Source organism: Xyrauchen texanus, chromosome 9 (genome assembly GCF_025860055.1).
Source record: "Xyrauchen texanus isolate HMW12.3.18 chromosome 9, RBS_HiC_50CHRs, whole genome shotgun sequence".
Classification (NCBI taxonomy): domain Eukaryota; kingdom Metazoa; phylum Chordata; class Actinopteri; order Cypriniformes; family Catostomidae; genus Xyrauchen; species Xyrauchen texanus.
This window is the reverse complement of record NC_068284.1, coordinates 12736341-12761700: the sequence shown is the minus strand read 5'-3', so window position 1 is coordinate 12761700 and position 25360 is coordinate 12736341. Positions and strand designations below refer to the sequence as shown.

The 25360-nt window shown below is 37.5% G+C and overlaps 1 protein-coding gene across 1 annotated transcript; it reads right to left on the bottom strand.

The window, feature by feature from the left end:
* Positions 1 to 184: 184 nt before the first annotated feature.
* On the bottom strand, positions 185 to 23625 carry nos1apb (nitric oxide synthase 1 (neuronal) adaptor protein b). Its single transcript, XM_052134565.1, has 10 exons — positions 23499 to 23625; positions 23030 to 23101; positions 18993 to 19085; positions 18828 to 18886; positions 18123 to 18231; positions 13490 to 13568; positions 9775 to 9878; positions 6231 to 6368; positions 5898 to 6069; positions 185 to 4752 (listed from the first exon to the last, which is right to left on the bottom strand). The coding sequence occupies exons 1-10, from the start codon at positions 23601 to 23603 to the stop codon at positions 4394 to 4396; spliced, it is 1290 nt and encodes a 429-aa protein (XP_051990525.1). The 5' UTR covers positions 23604 to 23625; the 3' UTR covers positions 185 to 4393.
* Between the last annotated feature and the right edge of the window lie 1735 nt (positions 23626 to 25360).

The window sequence follows — 25360 nt, the reverse complement described above, 5'->3', positions numbered from 1 at the left end:
CAGTCAGCACCATTCTGGGGAAAGTCCAAATAGACCAGATTTCTTCCCAAGAAACAGAAGGTTTTAATTATAGAGTGCTGTGCCTATTCACACAGTATGTCACTGTTTTTATTTTATTTTAATTACATTTTTTACAGTTAAACTGAGAAAAACGTATGAGAGATTAAACCATGGGAAATACATAGGAAAATAAAGTATTACAACCCTTAGTTGTTCAAAAATGTAATTTACCATCACCAAGATATTGTATAAATTACAACTTTATTTAAAACTAAAGTAATGTTTACAGTACAGTAGCTTTATTAGCACAAAAAGCACAGTGTTTATATTACTTGCTACACTTTTTTTTATACCAAGAAATAAAGAGAGAAAAAATTCAATCAGAAAAAAGAGATTAAAGAAAGAATGAAAAAGAATATTACAATTCAAATGATGTGACTCTTGATATTGATACATAAATTCACTTATGTTTATATAGACAGTTACACTGGAGAGGGATATTTAGATGTGTAACAGTTAAAGCTGCTCAGCCAATCATGCTTTCACAAAAAGAGTTTGACGTCTTGACAATTCACTCTCTTTTTAACATTGCTACATATCATATTGTAGTCAAGCCTTACATATCAAAACACTGGCGAACAAATAAAGCAAACTATAAAAATGGCCTTCAAATTGATCAATACCAACTTAACACATACTGTACATTGAGCTTCAATATCATGAAACACATACAATTAAAAAACTAACACAAATAACAAAAAAATGAAGGTATTGCTGTCCATTCATTCCTTTAAGTGCATCCGGAAAGTATTCACAGCGCTTTACTTTTCCCACATTTTGTTATGTTACAGCCTTATTCCAAAATGAGGCTGTAATTGGTGCCAAAGGTGCTTCAACAAAGTATTGAACAAAGGCTGTGAATACTTGCGTACATGTGATTTTTTTCATTTTTTATTTTTAATAAATTTGCAAAGATTTTAAAAAATAATAATAATTATTTCACGTTGTCATTATGGGGTATTGTTTGTAGAATTTTAAGGAAAATAATGAATTTAATCCATTTTGGAATAAGGCTGTAACATAACAAAATGTGGAAAAAGTGAAGTGCTGTGAATACTTTCTGGATGCACTGTAAGTGAATCAAAGCCCTAGTCTTTTTCAGGGAGGACAACTACATAAAAGAAGAAACTATATGAGTTTCATATACGCTGCTGGTAGCACAGCAATCCACATGCTGTAAAGTTCCAAATGCAAATAAAGACTTGAGACTAATGTATTTAGGGGAGGCATTAAAGGGAGAGTTCACCCAAAAATTGTAATTCTCTCATCATTTACTAACACTTACACAATCCCAGATGTGTATGACTTTCTGTCTTCTGCTTAACACTAATGAAGATTTTTAGAATATCTCATCTCTCTATGTCCTCACAATCCATGTGAATGGGTACCAAAATTTGGAAGCTCCAAAAGCACATAAAGGCAATCTATAAGACTTCAGTGGTTAAATCTATATCTTCAGAAGTGATATGATATGTGTGGGTGAGAAACAGATCACTACTTAAGTCCTTTTTTTACTATAAATCTCCACTTTCACTTTCACATTATTCTTCTTTTGTTTTTGGTGATTCCCATTATTTGTAGATATCGTCACCTACTGGGCAGGGAGGAGATTTTATAGTGAAAAATGACTTAAATATTTATCTGTTTCTCACCCACACCTATAATATAACTTCTGAAGATATAGATTTAACCACTGGAGTCTTATGGATTACTTTTATGCTGCCTTTATATGTGTTTTGGACCTTCAAAGTTCTGGCCACCATTCAATGGCACTGTATGGACCTATAGAGCTGAAATATTCTTCTAAAAATCTTTGTCTTGTGTTCATCAAAATAAAGAAAGTTATTTACATCAGTGATGGCATGAGGGTGAGTAAATGATGAGAACATTTACAGTTTTGGGTGAACTATCCCTTTAATGTACTGGTTATACATTAACTGGTTTGTTCAACCAAAAATACAAATGTTGTCATAATTGAATCACACTCATGATGTTCCTGTATTAGTTTCTTTGGTGGAACACAAAATGAGATGTTAGGCAGTTAATAGTGTCAGTTCCTATCTACTTTCATTACATATTTTTTTCTTTTTACATACAGTAAAAGTGAATGGTGACTGAGGCTTTCAATATATATGTATATATATATATATATATATATATATATATATATATATATATATATATATATATATATATATACATACACACTAGCAGTCAATAGTTTGGAATAATGTACAGATTTTGCACTATTGGTACTTTTATTCACCAAAGCGGCATTCAACTGATCAGAATGTATAGTTATGACATTAATAACGTGAAAAATGACTATTACAATTAGAATTTTTTTTCAGAACGTCTTAAACTACTTCAAAGAGTTCTCATCAAAAATCCTCCATGTGCAGCAATTGCAGCTTTGCACATCCTTGGTATTCTAGCTGTCAGTTTGTCCAGACACTCAGGTGACATTTCACCTCACACTTCCTGTTGCACTTGCCATAGATGTGTCTTGTCGTGCACTTCTCACGCACCTTACAGTCTAGCTGATCCCACAAAAGCTCAATGGGGTTAAGATCCATCACACTCTTCTCCAATTATCTGTTGTCCAATGTCTGTGTTTCTTTGCCCACTCTAACATTTTCTTTTTCTTTTTTTTGTTTCAAAAGTGGCTTTTTCTTTGCAGTTCTTCTTATCAGGCCTGCACCCCTGAGTCTTCTCTTTACTGTTGTACATGAAACTGGTGTTGAGCGGGTAGAATTCAATAGAATTCAGCTGAGGACATGTAAGGCATCTGTTTCTCAAACTAGAGACTCTGATGTACTTATCCTCTTGTTTAGTTGTACATCTGGCCTTCCACATCTCTTTCTGTCCTTGTTAGAGCCAGTAGCTTTGTTCATACATTTTTGTATGAAATCTTCCGTTTTTTGGCCATTTCAAGCATTGTATAGCCTTCATTCCTCAAAACAATGATTGACTGGTTTCTTTTTTGCCATTTATGACCTAATATTGACCTTAAGATATGCCAGTCTATTGCATACTGTGACAACTCAATAGATTCAATAAAAAATTTGCTTTTTTCAAATAATGATGGAGCTGTTTTTTACATCAGTAATGTCCTGACTATATTTTGTGATCAGTTGAATGCCACTTTGGTGAATTAAAGTACCAATTTCCTTCCGAAACAGAAATATCTGCACATTATTACAAACTTTTGGCCACCAGTGTGTGTGTGTGTGTGTGTATATATATATATATTTATTTGCTTACTTAGACAATATTCTTAGAATTTATGCTGACACTTATCAGCTATAAGTTTTCAGTTACTGATGTCCTATTATAAATATTCTATTCTCAGATGTACTTGTCGCTCATGATCAATTTAATATATTAATAATTTATTCCATAACCAAAAGTGTACGATAATAGAGGGTTACGGAGTTAAAGTGAGTAGTATTCTGCTGGCTATGTGATCACAACATGGCAGCCCCATGTGGGGGCCTCATGTAGAATAAAACAACATTTTCAATCAGAGTCTGTAACTCATGTGAGTGAACATCATTTTAAATATTAAATAAAGTAAATTTAGTACATTTGACAAATAGTGGGAATTCAGGTAAATTGGGACACTTTTGTAATCAAAATGACTGGCAAAAAGTGGCCCAATTTACTTCATTTCCCACTAATTGCCCAAAGTACATTAAATGTAGGTGCTTTATTTTCTTTTTAACAGTGAAACGATTAAGTTCACCTTTGCAGAAAATATTTTCTAAGAACTCTGGCATTTTGAATTGACATTATGTAATAGATTTTTACATTAAGTATGATGAAGCCTGTCTGGACACTGTCTGGACTAGCAGGTATTAGTATCAATGAACACAAAAGGATGTTAAGCATATTTCTGATTGCAATTAGTAATTCATTTTTTGTATAAACACACAATAGACTTAATTTTTTCTGACAGGTGAACATTCAATGCAAAGAAAAAAAAGCTAAAATGTAAAAATGACTTTGAGAGCTGCTACCCCAGTTGAAAAGACAAGCATTATGGTAACCATTTAGTATTTTGGATGATGTTACCAGATTGGAAAGCTGATGTGCTGGTGGACCCACCAGGTTTACCAACTAACTTAACCAGCAAGATTTTCTTGGTCAATAAGCTTCACCAGGAAGACCATGGTGGTCAAACAGCTTCTTAAGTTTTGCAGCATGGCTATGCAGGCCTGCCAGCTAGACCAGCACCAGACCTGCACAAACCATTCTGGACCAGTATGGAAATACATGCTGGTTTAAGCTTGTCTTTTCAGCCGGCACAGACCTCACACACACAAGCATGCAGTTACTGTCCCCAGCTGTCCCTGTCATCGCTTTCATCAGTGTTGGACTCGTATCCAGAAGCGATGCCAGACTCTCTGAACCCAGGAGTCTCCAGTGCTCTGAGGAATTGGTTACTTGGAGGAGAGCAATCACCCGAATGATCTTCATCCTGACCCTGACCAGAGTCACGGTCCTGCTCCGGCTTCTTCTTCTCCTGGTCTGAAGGTTCTGTGAAGAAACGGAAGCTGTCCAGCCGAACCAGGCTGTTCGAGAGAGGAAAGCCCCCTCGAGCGGGTGGGGGAGGGTTGAGACTGGGGTCACATGGTACAGCTGGCATGTTCGCCCTCAGGGTGATTTCCAAAAGGCTGTCTTGAGATCCCACTTAAGGGAGGAAGTGACATAATTGCATAGTTAATGATATAGTCATTCAGATTTCATTAAATTATACGGTGCCATTACTTTATCAAGCTGGAGGTATTAGCTTTAGACATATTTTCACAAAAAACACAGACTGTGACACCAAGAACTAACTTAACCTTGCAGACATGGGGGAACAAGAAAGGAAAAGCTCTTGAATGCATTTGTTTAGAAGCTCTTTGTTGAGATATTTACAGATACACATAGATAGTAGAGCTGGGGGAAAGTTTTATTCTAGATGCATCACAATGCTCTCTAAAACCATTCTGCATTGATGTATACAAATAATAATCTGAACGATAAACCTTAATATGAATTTTATATAAATTATTATATATAACTGTATTTATTAAAAAAAGCACATATGCATTATATAACAAATACAAATAAATGTCTTCCACACTAAATTGAAACATATTGGAAACATGAATAAAACCTATATAAAATCTTAAGACTGCAATAATGGCATGAAGGGTGCATTTGAAGCAGCATATATGTTTACACAGGAGACACAATCATGGGAAACAATATCACATACTCAAATGCTTTTTGCTGATTTTCATGCACATACATTGGGGTGCACAATGGTCAGATTTCTTTGCTTTCATTGAGGCACACAAGATGCTCTTTGGAACATTCTCAAATCATGCTGGCATAAAATGGATTATCAGGTTTTGAACAACTTCAAACAACTTTTGGAGTCTATGCCAGCTCAATTCATGCAATTTATCTTAATGTAGTTGCCTCGCCTTAAGGCTATAACGTTCAAAATCATATTGTATATTCCAAAACGGAGCTGTCACTTTGAAACAAAAACCTTAAGCAAGTATTAAAGCTTCCACATCCTTCAAGAAAGCACAACACAAATCAAAAGATTTCAAGATTTTCTTCCCCATTGTTGATGAGCAATTGGCCCCATTTAAACCTGGTATTAACTTGTGTTGATGCAATTGAACAGCACTTGACCACAATTAATGCCAAGTGTAAATGCACCTAAGATGCATAGTGATCAGATCACTGAAACCACATACAGGGACGGATTCCGACCACATTCAAAAAAGGTGTAAATGCAAATGGAATTAAATGCAAACTGAGGCAGCAAGACTCACAGGGTGAATTTTTGTGTGGTTGAGTGCGTAGCTCCAGATCTTGGATGTGTTTCACCAACAGAGAGAGATGCTGCAGAAGTTCAGTGTTCTGCTGCAGGAGCTGCTGGACTCTGGCTTGCGCCTCCATCCTGGCGCTGGACTCCACCGACAGCTGCTGCTGCAGCAGAGCCACCTAAGCAAAAACAAAAATTACTCCATCACTGAATGGTTTTATTAAATAAGAGCTCAGTCACTGATATACTTTGTACACCAATAATTGTAGACCACAATCAATAGACAGCAATCCGATTAGGCACAGGAAACATAATGACTTAATATGACATGTGATCTGACCTGTGCAGAGGCAGCTTGACTCCTCTGCTCCTGCTGCTGTAACTGTCTCTGCAGCAGCTGCACATGATGGCTCACAGATAGAGGACTGGAGAGAGGAGACGCCAGTCTGGAGGACACCAACACAGGGTCTTCACACACCTGTGTGTAAAAAGCGGGGTCATATTCTGTTTATTAGCTTTAAAGGAATATTTTACAAAAAAAAGAACATTTGGTGATTATTCACTCCCTTTAATGTTGTATGACTTTATTTCTTCAGTGGAACATAAGAGAAGAAATTTGAAAAAGCCTCACATTCGCTTGATCATGTCTTTTTGCCATATAATGTAAGTGAGTTGTTACTTTGGGCTGTCAAGCTACAAAAGGATGGAAAAAAATTAAATACCATAAAAGCAATATTTAAGGCATAATTCACAAATCAAATCACTGATCAACTTCCATTTCCAGTGCCCAAATCAAATAGACCACTGTTGCTGTGGATTTATTTATTTTTTGGCGAACTGAATTGCGTAGCCGAATCGGATGGTCCTGGTCAGCCAGCGCGATGGGTTGGAAAGCGTAAGCCACGCATCCAAGCTCTGCGCGAGGGGCACTAAGGGGACGATCGCGTTTGATGTACCTGGTGGGGCTTCGCAGCAGTGGGGAGCAGGTAGTGTTGTGTCGGGAGGCAAAGTTGCATCCTGAGGCATGTGTGCTGAGAAAAGACTCAAAGCACTTACCTTGCTCCCGTGGAGATCCTAGTTAGGCGTCCTCTGGACTCGTCAGGGTTGAGTACATTGTACAGTCTTGGGTGTGGAGGTGAAGTTTCAACATCCATAGTGCCACTTTGCCTGTATGAGTTTGATGCCGGGACGCCGTGAGAACGGCATTTGCAGGCACTGGCTAGGTGACCCAAGGAATGAGGAAATCGCTCTCTTATTGTGGGTACCGCAGCACGAAGAGGGTGCAACAAATTAAAATAAGGAAAACAAGGATTTTCCTCCTGGCCCTCCACCGGGGGAAGGAGTGGTCTGGCTACCAGCTCCTGTGCGAACATCTCGTCCCTTGGGTGGTCCGTCTCAGGAATGCTTGGGAGCTTTTCAGGTCCTCGAAGAGGTTCATGAGACGGGGGGCGTCCGCTTCCTGTGGGTAACTCTATGCTGGGGCTGAGAGCTGGGTTGAGGCGGAGCTACCTGTTGGTTCCTTGTTGCCGCTGGGGGACACCCTCTGCGAGCAGACGGGGCTCGCCTGGTAGTATGGCGCAGAGGCATGATGTGTTGAATGGCCTCCGCCTGCTTTATCACCAATGAAAACTGCTGGGCAAAAGTTTGTGGGGATTTAACCGGTGAAACCGCGCCAGCTGAACTCCCCAAATCGCCTCCATCGCCAGCCAGGTCCTCTTCACTCCTGTGGGAAGAAGGAGCAACGCATGGGGTGGCTGGAGTGACGTTCCCTTTAAGGAAGGAAAGCCAACGATGCCATGGTCAAGTTCTCGCAATGAGTACATGAACCATCCACATACTCTGCCTCGGTGTGATCACGACCCAGACACATGAGGCAGCGCCTATGGCCGTCAGAAGCAGAGAGATATCTGCCGAATCCAGGAACAACAAAAAGGCGGAAAGGCATCTTGAAAAAGATGCGTTCAACGCCATTGTGTTCACTCTTTTAGAGAAATGATTGCACTTTTAGAATGCTGTTGATGTACCCAGGGGCATGGACTGCACTGGCGTGCAGAGAAGGGAGAAAGCCGCAGGTAATGCGCCGTAGATCCAACAGCAACGCTCTAGAGGTGAGTTTCTCAGCTCGCTGATCACACATCCGCTCGGCTCCGAAGAAAGAATCTGAATGAACAGCTGCACATCCCCACATTTTATTCCCGTATGTCCGGGGTCGGGACATGCAAATTCTGTTCGCCTTTTCTCATATTCAGAGGTATCCGAGGCTCTCGAAAGAAGCCCTTCCGTCACTCACTCGACGTTGTGTCGATTGTAGTGACACAAGGGGAAAAAATCATATTTTAAATAATTATTGAATCATTTAAATGTTAAAAATCTGTTATTATAACACAAAAATTTATTTTCATGTATCTGACTGGCTGTCAATCAGGCCCACCCGTAGCTCTGCCCTTGTTTGCACAGCTTCTTTATTAGAATTAAATGTTTCTTTTTGCTGTTTTTGATCAACAACTGACAATAAAGAACCAAAAGGTATTAAAAGAGACATTATCAATGACAAATGTATCTTGTATTTGGACACATTACACAGAACAAGTTAAACCAAACCTTTACTCGCAACATGCAGTGAAAGGTGCTTAACTTTTCATATTAAAGATTGATCTTGGGATTTTAAGGATCGATATTAGGAACATCTATATTTTTACTCACCCCTAATACCGATTCTTTTTTATAGGTTAAACAAAAGCTAAATCCAATTCTTTTCACTACCACTTATGTCCCCCCTGGGTCCCATCACTGGCCTAGGTGATGTCAGCAGAAAAGAAATGTCATTTTGGTGCAAGTTATTGCATTTTAAACAAATTTTGATTTTGAAGATACATTTTTTTTTTTTTTTACGTGCACTGACGAATTGTGCAAAATAAGACCAGTTATGTGTATTAAAAAGTAAATAGGTAATTTTATATTCATGTTGACTTAGCCTAAAGGTTTGTTTATAAGAAACTCCACTAAAAACTGAAAAAAACTCATGCAGACTTATGAAACCCTTAAGCCCATTGGAACTTTTTAAGAAAGTGAAAAAACTGGCCTAAAATGTTTGCTAAAAGTGAGAAATGATCAGTAAACAACTTCAGTCATATCAAAGCACTTCATTTTTAAACCATTACAAATACATGAAAGCTTTAAACACAGTGATAGCACAACCATTTGCCAACAAATCCCCAGAGATCTAATATGTGTAAGCAGTGACATCTTTCATAACTTATTCATTAAAGTTAAGATGAAACTCTGGAAGAAACTAAAATGTGTTTTATAAAATGTATACTTGATTAGTAATCCCGTCTTACTGTAGCTGGCTGTAACTAAAAGCAGACTTATTTGAAATTAACATACATTTATATAAAACATAGAAACATAGCTTTAATGGAAAAAAAAAGGAATTTGAAAAATCCTTATTGTATGATTCTAAAGAATATTTTAACTGAACCTCAGACAACTGGCTGATAATTATCCATCCATCTTTTAAGCCCTATAATTGTGATCATGGCCTAATTTTTGCCCTATAAAACCATGTGGGATCAGCGAACTGAAGCATCTATAAATAACAGACAAGAGGTAAAATCCATTTTTGTCATTCTTGTGCACAAACATGGGCTACATTTGCAAAGACATTCCTTCAGAACTTCAGTATCCTCATTAATAGATTCCTTCTAAAAAGCGAAAGTTTAAATTTTTATGGTAAATAGTACCATAAAATAGAGTGAACACGAACAGAATCTAAATTATCAGGAAAACAAATTTGACAACTTGACATCATTTACTTTCTGATTTTCAGTGGGAGGATGCAGCATGTTCACATATTAACTTTAATGTCAGGAAGAGCATTTTACCTTTTCGTCTTTTTCCGGGAACGCATTGTCTGATCTCTCAGTGGTATTGCCAGAAGTTGCAATCTCCTCTTTGCTTTTCTCTTCCTCTCCTTTTACCAGCCATGCTGCAAATTTAGATCAAATTTAAATGAATAATGCACAAGGATGAGGATAAAAACAACTTTACAAATAAAGTATATGTAGATAGATCTATTGATTGTAGCTATTTTTATGTCATCAAACATACCAAACATACAGCGCATCTTGGAAGTAACTTCATTTATAAGTTATTTGGTAGGATGTTTAAGGGTAATTGAATTCCAGCTAAATGTGAAACTTGTGAAATGTGAAAAAGACACTTTTCTACTTTTTTGGTCCATTTTTGCCACAACTTTTAACTACATAGTGTCAAGGTGATTTTCAGACGATGCATGAGGTAATTTCACCACATGTAATATAGATAGATACATACAGTTGAAGTCAGAAATCTATAACCCTAATTCCAAAAACGTTGGATGAATGCAGAATGCAAAATTACAATAAAACAAAAATGAGTGATCTGTAAATTATATTCACCCTTTGCTATATTGAAAGCACTACAACTAAACATTATATGATGTTTAACTTTGTGAATTTCATTTTATTTTTTTTTTTATGTACAGTACTTTCAAATCAGATGATTGCAACACACTCCAAAAAGTTGAGACTAATTTAAGACTAATAACAATTTGACGAGTTGAAGTAACAAGGCGATGTGAAACAGGAGATGTTAAACAGGTGAGGCAATTGTGTCATAGTATATAAGAAACCTCCAAAAACAGCCTAGTCCTTCAAGAGCATGGATCATTCAAGACATGTCAATTTGCCAACAGATACTTCAGCAAATAATCCAGCACTTTGAGAACAATGTTCCCCAAAGACAAATTGGAAGGATTTTGGACATTTACCCATTACAGTGCACAATATATTTAAAAGATTCAAGGAATCTGGTCAAATCTTAGTGCGTAAAGGGCAAGACGAAAACCACTTCTTTATGCGCGTGATCTCTGATCCCTCAGATGTCACTGTCTTAAAAAATGGCATTCATATGTAATGGATATCATGAACATGGGCTTGGGATAACTTTAGTAAACCTTTGTTAGTCAACACCACTCACCGCTGCATCCACAAATGCAAGTTAAGATTTTACTATTCAAAGCAGAAGCCCTACATCTACACTGTCCAGAAGCGCTAGTGGAAAGTAGAACAGTGGGACATTTTTCGATGGGTCGAAAGATTAAAAGTGCCATCTAAGCTGTTATTAGCGTCAGGTCCAAAATCCAGTGTCTGCACGGACCAGGCATGTTGTCAGTGCCATATCACGGGTAACTCACACATCTGTGAGAACATCATGAATGCAGACAGATATGTACAACTTTTGGAGCAACATATACTGCCATCCAGTCTTTTTCAGGGATGTCCCTGCATTTTCCAGCAGGACAACTTCAAACCACATACTGCCCAGATTTCAAGTGCATGGCTGTGGGTGTGGGTGCTAGATTGGCCTGCCTACAGTCCTGACCTGTCTCCAGTTGAGAATGTGTAGCGCATTATGAAGCACACCATACGGCAACGAATACCCTGTACAGTTGTACTGCTGAAGACCTGAATAATGGATGAATAGGGTAAAATTCCACTTTCTAGTGCCCAAATAGAAGAAATAGTGATGTTTCACATTGGTAAACAATCGGCTGTCCCAACTTTGGAGTGTGTTGCAATCATCTGATTTAAAATTACTGTACATTTAAAAAAAAAAAATAATAATTCACAAGCTACAATGTAATCATATAATGTGTAGCTGTAGTGCTTCAAATATAGCAAAGGGTGAATACAATTTACAAATCCCTCATTTTTGTTTTTATTAACATTTTTCATACTGTCCCAACTTTTTGGGAATTGGTGTTGTACATACACCTCAGCCAAATACATTTAAACTCAGTTTTTCACAATTCCACATTTAATCGTAGAAAACCTTCCCTGTCTAAGGTCAATTATGATCACTACTTTATTTTAAGAATGTGAAATGTCAGAATAAAAGTAGAGAGAATTATATTTTCAGCTTTTTTTTTCTTTTATAACATTCCTAGTGGGTCAGAAGTTTACATACACTTAGTTAGTATTTGGTAGCATTGCCTTTAAATGGTTTTACTTGGGTCAAACGTTTTGGTTAGCCTTCCACAAGCCTCTCACAATAAGTTACTGGAATTTTGGCCCATTCCTACAGACAGAACTGGTGTAACGGAGTCAGAACTTTTTCAGTTCTGCCCACAAATTATCAGAATGATGTCAGGGCTTTGTGATGGCCACTCAAATACCTTGACTTTGTTGACCTTGGAGGTATGCTTGGGGTTATTGTCCATTTTGAAGACCCATTTGCGACCAAGCTTTAACTTCCTAGCTGATGTCTTGAGATGTTGCTTCAGTATATCCACATCATTTTCCTTCTTCATGATGCCATCTATGTGAAGTGCACCAGTCCCTCCAGCAGCAAAGTACCCCCACATGCTTCAAGGTTGGGATGGTATTCTTCGGCTTGCAAGCCTCACCCTTTTTCCTCCAAACATAATGATGGTCATTATGGTCAAACAGTTCAATTATTGTTTAATAAGACCAGAGGATATTTCTCCAAAAAGTAAGATCTTTATCCCCATGTGTACTTGCAAACTGTAGTCTGGCTTTTTATGGTGGTCTTGGAGCAGTGGCTTCTTACTTGCTGAGCAGCCTTTCAGGTTATGTCGATCTAGGACTTGTTTTACTGTGGATATAGATACTTGTCTACTGGTTTCCTCCAGCATCTTCACAAGGTCTTTTGCTGTTGTTCTGATATTGATTTGCACTTTTCGCACCAAACTACGTTCATCTCTATGAGAAAGAATGCGTATCCTTCCTGAGTGGTATGACGGCTGCATGGTCCCATGGTGTTTATACTTGGGTACTATTGTTTGTACAGATGAACGTGGTACCTTCAGGCATTTGGAAATTGTTCACAAGGATGAACCAGACTTGTGGAGGCCCACCATTTTTTTTCTGATTGGTGGGCCTCCACAAGCTGATTTCTTTTGATTTTCCCATGATGTCAAGTAAAGAGGCATTTTTTTTAAGGTAGGCCTTAAAATATATCCACAGGTACACCTCCAATTCAGTAGACCACCTATAAGAAGCTAATTGGCTAATTGTCTAAAGGCTTGACATAATTTTCTGGAATTTTCTTAGCTGCTTAAAGGCACAGTTAACTCTAGTGTAAACTTCTGACCCACTGCAATTGTGGTATAGTCAATTAAAAGTGAAACAACCTGTTGGAAAAATTACTTGTGTCATGCACAAAGAAGATGTCCTAAACAAATTGGCAAAACTATAGTTTGCTAATATTAAATCTGTGGAGTGGTTAAAAAATGAGTTTTAATGACTTCTGACTTCAAATGTAAAAATCATACCTCCAAAGACAATATTTCCTTGAACACATTAGTTACAGTACATAACTTCAAAGAAATAAAGATGCCGTGCAACTATATTTATGATGATAATGATGATGATGATGACAAAGAGAATGATTATGATGTTGATGACCTACTGTTGCTAGTCAAATTTGTCCCCTACAAAAAAAATAAAAAAAATAATAATTGATGAGCTTATGATGATATGTGGTTTATATCTGATGCAATCAATTGTGAGTTAAGGTCACTCAATATCTTCTCACCGTCAGCATTGTCTAGACTTTGTTTATGGCACACCTCAAATGCCTGGCCCACTGTTCGCACAATCCTCATAGCCTGGCTCTGAGAGAAAGACATTAGATCTTTAAGCGACTGAGGTGTATTGAAAATGTCAACACTGCTTTTCAACATGCAAGTAAACATCCGTAGGTGTTCATAAGGTATGTGACAGAAAAGCTATGTTAGGGAGAGACAGAAGAATTAATTCACATCACAGAGTAAGAGAAATTTATCAAAGAGAGCGAAAGATATAAAAGAGAGCAAGAGAGAGGGAGCATTACATTCATAAGTCTATTCCACATTAAAGTGATGGATTATTTCATTTTAGATGGTCCCTGATGCGGTGAACAAAATCCAAGCCAAAAAGACTAAAATCGACCAACTTATACATCACTAGTTTTCTTCCATATAGAAAAAGGCTGAAAGAAACCAGAGATCACTGTTTATAATTAAAAATCTCCTACTAGAAATAATATGTATATTTAAGAATAATTGAGAATTGTCTTGAAAAAAGTTGTCCATTATTTTGAAAATGTATGTTTAGTATACTGTGTGCGGGAAAAAATGCATACAGGCAGGTTCACTGAAGCTCTATTGAAAACTTTACATTCTCTTTCATCATCTCATGTTCGAGATCCACCTCTGGGTAGGGCATACACGTGTGACCTTTGCAGAAGTATCCAAATGGACCAAGTCTGCCATGACAGACAGGAGCACGTGTTCAATTTTGCTGTAATGCTGCGCCATTACCTGAGGGTTTAAAAGGACCTGGACATGCTACTTTCCTCAGTTGACATTCGCTTCTCACGTCATCTATGCAGAATACTCACAGCTCGACTGGCTTTCACATTTAGCTCTCACTCAACAGTCTGTAGAAGGACACATCTATGGATCAGCCTTCACCAGGCGTGACCACCAAAGGAGTTCTGGTCAGTTTGCTGTTTTATTCAGCCTGCAAGCCACACACGTTCGCTGGCCTTATGGCGGCGCTTATCGCAGCAAGAGATTCCCATCCTCATCCTCCGAACACTCCAACACAGTGTTGTCATCTTGTGTGCATGGGATTCAAACAGGCGGAGGAATCTCTATCCTTCCCTGAAAATTGTAGCCATTGTATATACTTGCCAAGGAAACTCCTGCGCAGGAGGCTCAAAGTAGCTGCTACTCAAGGCAGCAAACTCGAGCATGATGACTCGGATGGGGGAAATGCAGATGACGCTGCAACTCTGGGGGCCCCCGAGACTTTCTTTCAGTTGGGCCAATCAAACTGAGGCTTCTTTACTCTAAGAAACTTCCCACCCAGAGTTTCTTTGTATGAGTACAAGCCTCCCAACTCTGCAGAAGATGACAACGCTGTGTTGGAGTGTTCGGAGGATGAGGAGGCCATCCTGTCGGCCCTGGCTCAGCCAGTCAGCGGTTTGGTGGTGTTTGCGCATGCCATCCTCCTCGAGGTGTGTGAGCGAGCGGCCGCTTGGCTCAACATCGAATGGCTGGCCCTCCAAAATGCTGCAGATCAGGAGAGGGATGATTATGATGGAAAACTGTTGGGGCCGCTGCCTGAACCGAGAAAACAGCTCTTCCAACGTGCGCTAAGCACATGAATCACTATTGGAGATACCCGCTTGATCTTAAGCATGGTCTCTCTGGCATGGAGGTGAAGGATATGGCAGCACTCGGTATAGGTGTCCCCCCACCATCAACTGTCAATAGCCAGACACCTTAACCCCTCGTGGGGGGGGTTGCTTGCCCCCCCAAAGCCTACCCTCCCTTACAAGATGGACCGCTTCTTTACCTTCATTTTTCAGGGCTCGTACAGAGCGTCAGCTCTCGCCGTTCGAACTATGAATGTTTCCTCCCTTTTTTCAGCATACAAGGCTGAACTGATGGAAGATATGGGTAAACATTTTGAGAAGGGCTCTCACGTTGTGGAAGGAAATCGTCATGGTGAATCACTCCGGTCTGCCAAACAGCGAGAAGAGGTGATTGCAGGAACCCCAGTGGAAACTGTACAAGCTCATTTTGGTCCGGCTGTCACCCTCATGCAGCAGCGCTGCGACAACAAATAGAGGGAGGATGAGGCTTTTAAATAGTGCCTTCCCAGAAAATCCGCGCCCCACCAGGCACCCACTCTACGGCCTGCACGGGCCTGACTACTGGTTGTTTTTACCACAATGCTGCCTGACCTAAACCCTGCAACAATTAGCCTAGTCAGCAGCCCAACCCCACCCCCCCAAACCCTGGGGTAAAATGTCCTTTGCTGCTGCCGCATCTAAGAAACCCTGTAACCCAACCTCATTTGGCTTTGAGTCTAGGTTCCTGGGTTGCCAGCCCCATGGACGCGAGTTCGGACAATCTTGTCTAATTTTGTGAATTAAGTCAAATTTCCCTCTTGAAAGAATAACATGAAACACAACCATTATTTTACTTGATAAGCTTGATAACACTGTGCAAATGGTATCAAATAAGTCATATCATGCTTATCAAGTCAAGTTATAACTACTTACATAAACATCTGGACTTGTGTATAACGGAACATCTCCTTATGGTTCAACACTAGTCTACAAACAACACAGAATGGCAGTGACAGCCATTCTGCTTGCATCTTTATTTAGATTCCGGGGATTTTGTGATCATTGGTTATATGGATTGATCAGACATCAGACACTTTTTTGGTGCAAAAGGGCAAAATGGCATGTTTACCTATTTAAATGAATATCAAATGCTAAAGCTACATTGAATTATAGTCCTTACTAGCATAATTAATGAGGTAGATCTGTGCAGGTTTTGGGGAATGTATGGGGGTGTTATTAATTAACATTTAAAAGATATTGGGGGTTATAGTTATGTTTTACGTTCTGTTTAATGCTAATTATGTTGTTTTATGTTAAACATGTTTTTTTTTTGTTACTGTGGGTGAGATTAGTGTTCGATGTCATACTATTCCACATAATTATGGTAAACAGAAAGCTTTTCGGAGCTCTGTATCAAGTGAATCAATTGATTTAATAAACATTTCAGTAAATGATAGTGTGTATCGAAGTATTGTCTAATGGTACTAAAAGCAGTTTAATGTATAAAAATGTAACATTTTCTGACAATTCTTTCATATGTCAGGATTTACAGGGTTAAAGAGTGATTTTAAACTGATGACTCTCAACCTTATAATACGTTTCAGGGACCTGATATATAAACGTTACATATTTACGCTAAGTTCATTTTTTATAAATCCCGATATGTGCGTGGAAAATTGCATACGCACATTTCAATGCCAATTTTGTGCATATGCAACTTTCCACGCACATATCAGGATTTATAAAAAATAAACTTTGCATAAATATGTGCACACTGTCTGGACACTCTTGACTGTGCGTACTCAATCTTAGTGATGTGTGTGATTTGGCGACTTCTGCTGCACAAATAATGAGCTAAACAGACTGGTTATAAACTCTGATTTACATTTAGTTCACATTTAGAATAAAACAAAAGGATGTAGTTAAGCACTTGAAACAGATGTAATCATTATCAAGCCAATAGTCATCATTGAAGGCATTTAAATATAAGCTGTAAAAGGGAAATGTTGGTTTGTAATGTGCTGCGTTTGGAGAACTTTCCTGTGTCGTCATAGAGAAGGAGCATACAGTAACTAAAGATGACAGCAAAGATTTCTTAGTTTGAGATATTTTCTGTTCTATTAAAATCATGTACTGAGATTAGTAGGCTATAGCATTTGAATAAAGATTATCTGTAATGCGATGCGCACTTGACTCTGACTGACGTGAAATGGCTTGGTAAATCAGACATAAGACAGGCACTGCTGGCCACATTTAGTAGTCGAATGGTCCATTGAAGAGACATGTCCCATCAGAAACCGTATTGTACAGCTGCAAACAGGTACAGCAATGCACATAAAATACGCACCAAATGTGCTGCCTGCTCCACTTCATCCCGCCCTCATCGCAATGAAGTTCTAGTCTAATAAAAACATGATGAAATGTTGAATTTTCCATTCAGCTGTTTTTTTTTTTTTTTATATAAAATACCAGTAAAATATAAAATCTTAGTAAACCAATGATATCAGACAATGCTGCACATATTTTTATAATTTTCATTTTGTTTCCAGTACTAAATATTTATTTCTCAACAAAAACACCTTTAAAATGATTTAAAAGGTTTTCTGAGAAGCAAAATTGCCTTGGTTAGATTTATGTCTGCAAAGATAAAAACATTTTGCCAAGGGATATTCAAGATATATTCTTTGAAAACAAGTTAATATCTTAATAAATAATGTTTCTTCATGGTGCAGCACCTAACCTTTGGGCACATGTGACATTTACAGTCTTATCTCTCATTTAACGCAGTAATCACGTGTTTGGACGGTGAAATGCATATGGTAATTGTATGCAGATGAGGATATGCATAGTAAAAACAGGCGTTGTACACTCCATATATGGTTATTTTGGGGAGGAGACGGGGTGGGTAATGAATCACGTGAAAGTACGCAAGGTCAATGTCTGGGCAATCAATCGATAACATTAACATATTTGACTTGAATTAAATAAAGGTTTAGAATATGATCAAATATCCAGAAGGCAATAACTGATGTTACTGTATGTTTACCTTCCTCTTTGATTTGAAGACATTGCAGCGGAACATGCTGCTTTTCTTGTCTCTTGCTATATAACTGAATATCTTCAGGTCCTGTGAGTCATGTGAGACATAAAATATTCTGGAAAAAATTCAGAAAAAAAAATATGAATGAGCTGCCATGATTGACCTTAAAAACTGTCTTATCACCATGACAACATGGGCAGCATGCTCTTCACAGACCTTCATTCACTCAGTCCCTTTGGTATGTCACTAGGCATTCATCACAGGACAACCGATGCCTTTGTGCTCATTACATGTTATGAATGAATAAAAATTTGAAATCTTATATATTTACAATGCTATCTAATAGTATAAAATTTCAACAGTACAGTATATGTTTCTGCTTTAAAAACAATGCATCGGCTAAAATAAATGCATTTATTTCAGAATGATAATACAACCACAGTCTAGTTTTTTTTATATAATTAAGCCAAATGATTAAACTAACGATGTCACTGCTAACCATTCTCTGCTTATGTGAACTGAACACAAGTTACTGTTACTATGGGGCTTTTGAAGATATTGTGGTTTTGCACCCACAGTCAGATTATCTTCATCTGACATGCGCCTGCACAATAAAAAAAGGTCATTAAACCCCCACAGACCATGCCTCCAGTGATAATAATAAACAACAACAACTAGTCTAATAAAGGTATTATTAAAATGTTTAATTACCTGAAAATTGGGTCCTGGGCCAGTGTCATTTGGCTTTCATCCCAGTTGTATCCATATTTCTAAGTCAAGTATTTAGCACAGATTTTTAATTAAAAATGGTACTATTAATTAATTATTAAAATGCAACTGTAATTGGATGTTCTTGAATTCAACCGAAAGGCTCACCTTTTTCTTTTTCCGCAAAACCACATTGACACCATCCACTGACACGATAAGGTTCACTTTCTTCTTCTTGATGTTCTTTATTTTGAACTCATACTGAAAATGACACAATGACAAATGTAAACAGAAAAAATGTGAATCATCACACAAACTGTAAAGATGTTTTGTAAGGCAACTTAAAATGTGCTACATCTAATTTTTTTTTCCTGTCATGTCTGAAATATTCTTTACTATGAACACTTCAACCTGTATATGTTCGGTTACATCAACTTAAGGAATGAAGAAGAAGAAGAAGAGCTCTTGAGAACTTACTGAAATCTCTACTGCAAAGATAAGCTCAGATATATCAAGCTATCAACCACAAACAAAAATAACTCTATTAGATTCCCCAGAGGAGTAATCAAAGACAAGGATATAAACAGAAATCCACAGGAATGGGATTAAAGGCAATGCACCATACATACTGAAGTGTAGCTGAAAGGACTCTAAACTTTCATCTGAAGCTTTGATTAATGCTAGCATGCCCAGCTTACACAGAGCGAGCTTGTTTCTAAGAGGCATGTTTCCCCTACAGCTCTCAGTTCTAACCAAAACATGACGAAAGTAGAGGATGACATCCGAAAAGAGCGATTCTATTTGCTTAGGACTATGAAACACAGCTATTGGCTTTATTGGTTGAAATTCAACAGAAAAACGTCCCAAAAGAGAAATTTGGGTAAATCTGTCCAAACACTGCAGAGACATTTTCTCTTTAATGGAGCAGGGTCATTTAATCAAAACTGTGCTGCAGCTGCTGCCAGCACACTGGTGCAATCTCAAAGTCATAAGTACAGACATACTAACCTGCATAAAAGAGATGAAAAAATAATGGGTTTGCTTGGAAAACGACAAACTTCTTAATTTCTACCTGATTAACCCCATGCCTTCCTGTGCAATAGTACAATATCTTGGGGTCTATTAATTCTAAAAGTTAACCTAAAAATGAAAATTCTGTAACCATTCACTCATACTAATGTTAGCAAAAATGTTAAAGCCCATAAAGTTTAAGTTTAGGCATCCAAAACGCATCTTCTTTGCACTAAGTTCAAATAGTGTTAGATATAGATACTATTTACACCCCTAATTAAAAACTAAAACACAGTACAGGGGTATCACTGCAGCATGTTTTTAGAGTCCCACAGACAACCCCTACCCCTAAACCTAATCCTAACCTTCCTTTACATAAATCAACCAAGGTTTAACAACAGTAACCATAGTATCACCATTGGATTCTGTAGAAAAATCAGTTACAACATAATCAAACATGGTTACTATAATAACCATATTACAGTAGTAACACTAGGTTAATTGCATTAAAACTATGGCTTCTACCAAAACACATATATTATATATTATATTACTATTGTAAAATAATGGCAATTTTTACCCAGATCAAAACTTTCTCTCAACTCCCCAACCTTCACTGTAACCAAATCACTGCAATGAACCTTATAATGTATTTATAATTATAAGTAATATTAAATTAAATATTAATAGTGGAGACCGAAAATGGGAGGGGAAAAAGAGGGACAAAAGGCAGAAATGGACCCTGGTCATCCGCACAACAAAAGCACATCCACACCATCATTACATTACACACTGCAGCGACACTAGGGCCACAGTTTGTCTTCAATTTCTGTGTTTCCACCGGACTACTGGAGTGCAAATAGTGTCTGTGTGGAATGTGCTGTTTACACCTAGTGCAAATAGTCAATCCATTAAGCTTATGTTGCCCTACCATGTCCAAGCCTACAGAGGAAATTTACTTCATAAAGACCTTTGACAAATAAATGTCCTCATACCCCATGGAATAATGTGTTTTATTTCACTCTCTCAGTTTAAGTCTAGACTAAAGATGGCATTCAGTACCTAAATCCCCATATGCATGCATTGAGAATCTCTCAGAATTTTGCTATGTGTAAAATAATAAGGTAAAATATACCATTAGCTTACAGGACCAGATCATTCAACCGTTTGTAGGATAACAAAAAAGCAATGAGCTTTGTGCACCACAGGTGTGCATTCATTTTCAATAATTCAATGCCATGTCATCAATTATTTCTTACATATTATCATCTAATCTATTGGTCTGCTTTGAAGATGGATCAGTGTTACATAGGCTGTGCTAAGCATTTTGTGCAGCCTCTGAGAATGTTCCTCATCAGAAAACAACTTTTCAATTGTGGGAAGCAAGTCTTTCGGCAATATTCTCCTGTACTCCAAAGTATTAATTGACTTTCACAGTGAAGCAGCTCACCAGTACCAGCAGCTGAAAAGGCTCCCCACACCATGACACTTCTTCCTCCATGCTTCACTGTGGTAGAGATGCATTCACTATTGTATTTCTCACCAGATCTTCGAAAACACCTTTCTGGAGCATCAGCAAGCAACTCAAATCGTGATTCATCACACCACACAACTCTGAATCAACTTTTCCATATTCTGCCAAAAATGTAAATCTGTCTTTGAAGTTTTCTGAGACAACAATGGCTTTTTAACACATATTCTAGACATTAGCTAAACTTCTGGTTATTGTTCTTCTCGAAAAGTCTTGTTTTCTGAGGTCTTGAATTCTGCTGACAGTTTTTGTAAACTTTTTTCCTGTCTTTGAGAACTGTAAATTTCAACAGATGGTCATCCCTGCATGAATATGCTTTTGGCCTTCCAGATCCTTTCTTTCTAGCAACATCACCTGTTGTTTTAAAGATTTGACCTATTCTCTTAACAGCTGATAGAGAAATAGGGATCTTCTCTGCCTTTTGGGTCTTGCAAACTTCAGAATAGCTACAGACGGTCTGACACAGACCAGCTATTTAGATTCTCACAGCAATCCTTGCGTGATATTTTGCTTTTATTTGGAGCAGATTTACTAACTTATTTTCCTTGGGACTCACAAGACTGCATATTGTATATCTCTCTCTGCTCTATCGCTCCTGGTTCCGTTTATGAGCTTGTTATCAGACTTTAATGGGATGCATCAGGAATGGCAGATCAGCAACTAGTGACTAATCTTTTAAGAAAAAATAAATAAAAAATCATCCCTGAAGATATTTTTGGAAACTTTTGTACACCCATACATGTGTTAGTTTGATATTTCATATCTAACATTGTAATCATTATCATGATTTTACCTTTGCATACAAGAGTGAATTTCCCTGTTTCCAGCTTTTTCCCAAACAGTTCACTGCATCTTACGTTAACGAGCAAATGTTGGCACACAAGTGTACCAGGACTTGTTATGGAGACCATTAAAAGCTTAATGTTTTGCCATTTTGGGCTTGGCCCATTTGTTTGGCCCAGTAGTGTTAGTTTTAAAACCACACACTGCGGGTATTTGATTTTTAAGTATTAACATTTTAAAGACTACATTTCCTAAAATAAATAATAGTGCTTGCAAAGCAGCAAAAGAATAGTGTTAAAATTTGAGTTAAGTTTCGGTGTAAGGTTTTGGTTCAAATGGAAGTCTTCATTAGAGCTGATTTGCCATTGTTATAACACTTAGATATCATCCCCTCGAAATCTGAATACAAGTGGTCACAGGAGACACATGTCACTAGGAGTAAACGGTGATGTGTCTCACTGAACATGTCAGTTTTATCCTCATTCGATCACACTGGAACTTTAAACAGAGTATAAGTCAGATCTTGCATAAGATATGCTATTTATACATTACTTTTTCAAATGGTCATCAAATGTTTGCATTATGACCCTAATAGCACACATATTGCATCACTCAGATGTCTATTTGATATGTGTGTTTACATCTGGAAGATGTAGTTTTTAGGTTATTTGCTCATCTGCAATACATCTATAAGACATTTCTTCTCGGATGTCAATAAGACATTCAGCAGATGTCTTTGAGACATTTATGATTTAGATTGTTAGCAGATGCTTATTAGATTGTGATGCTTTCCAGAAGAAAAGATCTACAACAATCTCAGAGATGTATGTGTGATATCTGGCGAAGGATTATTTCATCTGTTAAATTCTGGAACCCTTACCCGTATTCGTCTCATAGCAGCCAATATTTCAATCCTGCTTTTAGGTCTCACAATATCCAGACTCCCGATGAACTGTAGCAGAGGATGTTAGAATAAATAACAAACACACAAGAAGATCAAATACACTAAAATATGATCAAATTATTACATTCTATGAAATGCCAATGATAATCGCATTTAAGCAGGTGCAACAGGTGAGATTCAAATGAAAAGGTAGTTTGCCCTTTAATCACACTGTTATTGTCCATGTTAAACATATTACACAAGAATAAAAAAAATTAAAAAAACAATAAAAACGATTGCAATGATAAAGTTCAATTAGAAGCTGTTCCACAAAATAATTACACAGTACATGTTGTTCATTAGTAGGCTATTGCACTATACTTATAACGTAATTACATGGTAACGTGTACACTAATGTAAATTGTGAGCCACAAAATAAACAAATGGTTGTCTTTTTAATACGCACCTTCACCTCGAACGTGAGCCCATGCTGGAACTGCCCTTCAGTATCAGCAGGGATCCTTTGGTCTATTGAGTCATCTACCAAATTATATTTACTTTTATCCAGCATTATGTTATATTATGGAAATATCAATCGATACCCCAAAACACGCGTTATCCTCCAGAATGCACTGATATCTTATGGTTTTCTCCTTAAAAATATGACGGCAGTCCTGGCACTGTCTAAAGGCTGTCCTCCGCGAAGGACCTCAGCATTATTTACATTAAAAAATAAATAAATAACTAACTGAATGTTTGTTACATAGCCAAGCACAAGCACCACACCGACGCGTCAGCTACTTATAAGCTCGTATGGAATTCCAGCATCACCAGCAGGCATCAGTCCAAATACTCCACCTGTCCCTATTGATGCAGACGTTCCTCCTCATCGGACCTACTATGGAGAAGGCTTGTCTATTAATATTAACGAGACAAGCCTTCGCCATAGGATGGTTCACAAGGAACATTTAAGTAATATTCATGAGCCAAGCGTTCGCCTTAAAGCAGGCTTTATGCAACGTCTGTGCTCTAATTAATATTCATTAGCCAAGCATTCCTCGAGGTAGGCGTCGTAATTTGATGACTTTGTCATTTCTAAAGGTTTGTGTGAGCCTCACTGTCGGTTGAAAACTGTAAAATACTTATGAAGTACTGACATCTTGTGGTCAAAAGGTAAAAGCATTTATTTGGACAAGAGTGCAGTGCCTCAAGGCATTGCCTGTTTAAATAAATGTATGCATTAACACTGCCGTTTTGGCCACACACTTCATCCACCAAACTATATTCAACTTTATTGAAAATTTTGAAATGGAGCTGTATATTTATTTTGAAAAAAGGGTTTTTGATATTATCTGAAAAACGTACTTCTAGTGTTAATTAGTAAATTCAAAATTTTTATTTAATCTTATTTTACATGAAAATTAAGTATGGTATCACAAAGTGTTTTTTGAATTAAGATTTATTTTTGTTAGTTTAATTCAAAAGATTGAAAAAGATGCAAATATTGTTTTTTTTTTTTTTTTTTTTGGTAATGCAGTATATATTTTCTTTTTTAAATATAAAGAGAACTGGATAATCATCAACACAAGTATTACACAGGATTTAGTTTTTTATTTTATATATATATATATATATATATATTGGAATAATGTACAGATATTGCTGTTTCGGAAGGAAGTTGTATTTGGTTTGTTAAATGAAGCTTAACATTGTCTTTGTGTTTGTATTTGAGTTGCCACAGTATGCAATAGACTGGCATGTCTTAAGGTCAATATTAGGACAAAAATGGCAAAAAATAAACCGCTTTCTCTAGAAATTCACCAGCCAATCATTGTTTTGAGGAATGAAGGCTATACAATGCTTGAAATTGCCAGAAAACTGCAGATTTCATATAAAGGTGTACACTACAGTCTTAAAAGATAATGGACAACTGGCTTTAACAAGGACAGAAAGAGATGTGGAAGGTCAGATGTACAACTAAACAAGAGGATAAGTACATCAGAGTCTCTAGTTTGAGAAATAATCTCACATGTCCTCAGCTGACAGCTTCATTGAATTCTACCCGCTCAACACCAGTTTCATGTACAACAGTAAAGAGAAGACTCAGGGGTGCAGGCCTGATGGGAAGAAATGCCAAGAAAAAGCCACTTTTGAAACAGAAAAACAAAAAGAAAATGTTAGAGTGGGCAAAGAAACACAAACATTGGACAACAGATAATTGGAAAAGAGTGTGATGGATCTTAACCCCATTGAGCTTTTGTGGGATCAGCTAGACTGTAAGGTGCGTGAGAAGTGCACGACAAGACAGCCACATCTATGGCAAGTGCT

Bases quoted from the DNA above. Each gene is read 5' to 3' on its own strand.
- nos1apb (XM_052134565.1), bottom strand. From the start codon at position 23,603: ATGCTGGATAAAAGTAAATATAATTTGGTAGATGACTCAATAGACCAA. The intron at 18,232-18,827 runs GTAATTAAACAT...AATTTTTTCCAG, and splicing joins GCCCAGGACCCAATTTTCAG to AATATTTTATGTCTCACATG. The intron at 6,369-9,774 runs GTAAAATGCTCT...TTTTACACACAG, and splicing joins TCCCGGAAAAAGACGAAAAG to GTGTGTGAAGACCCTGTGTT.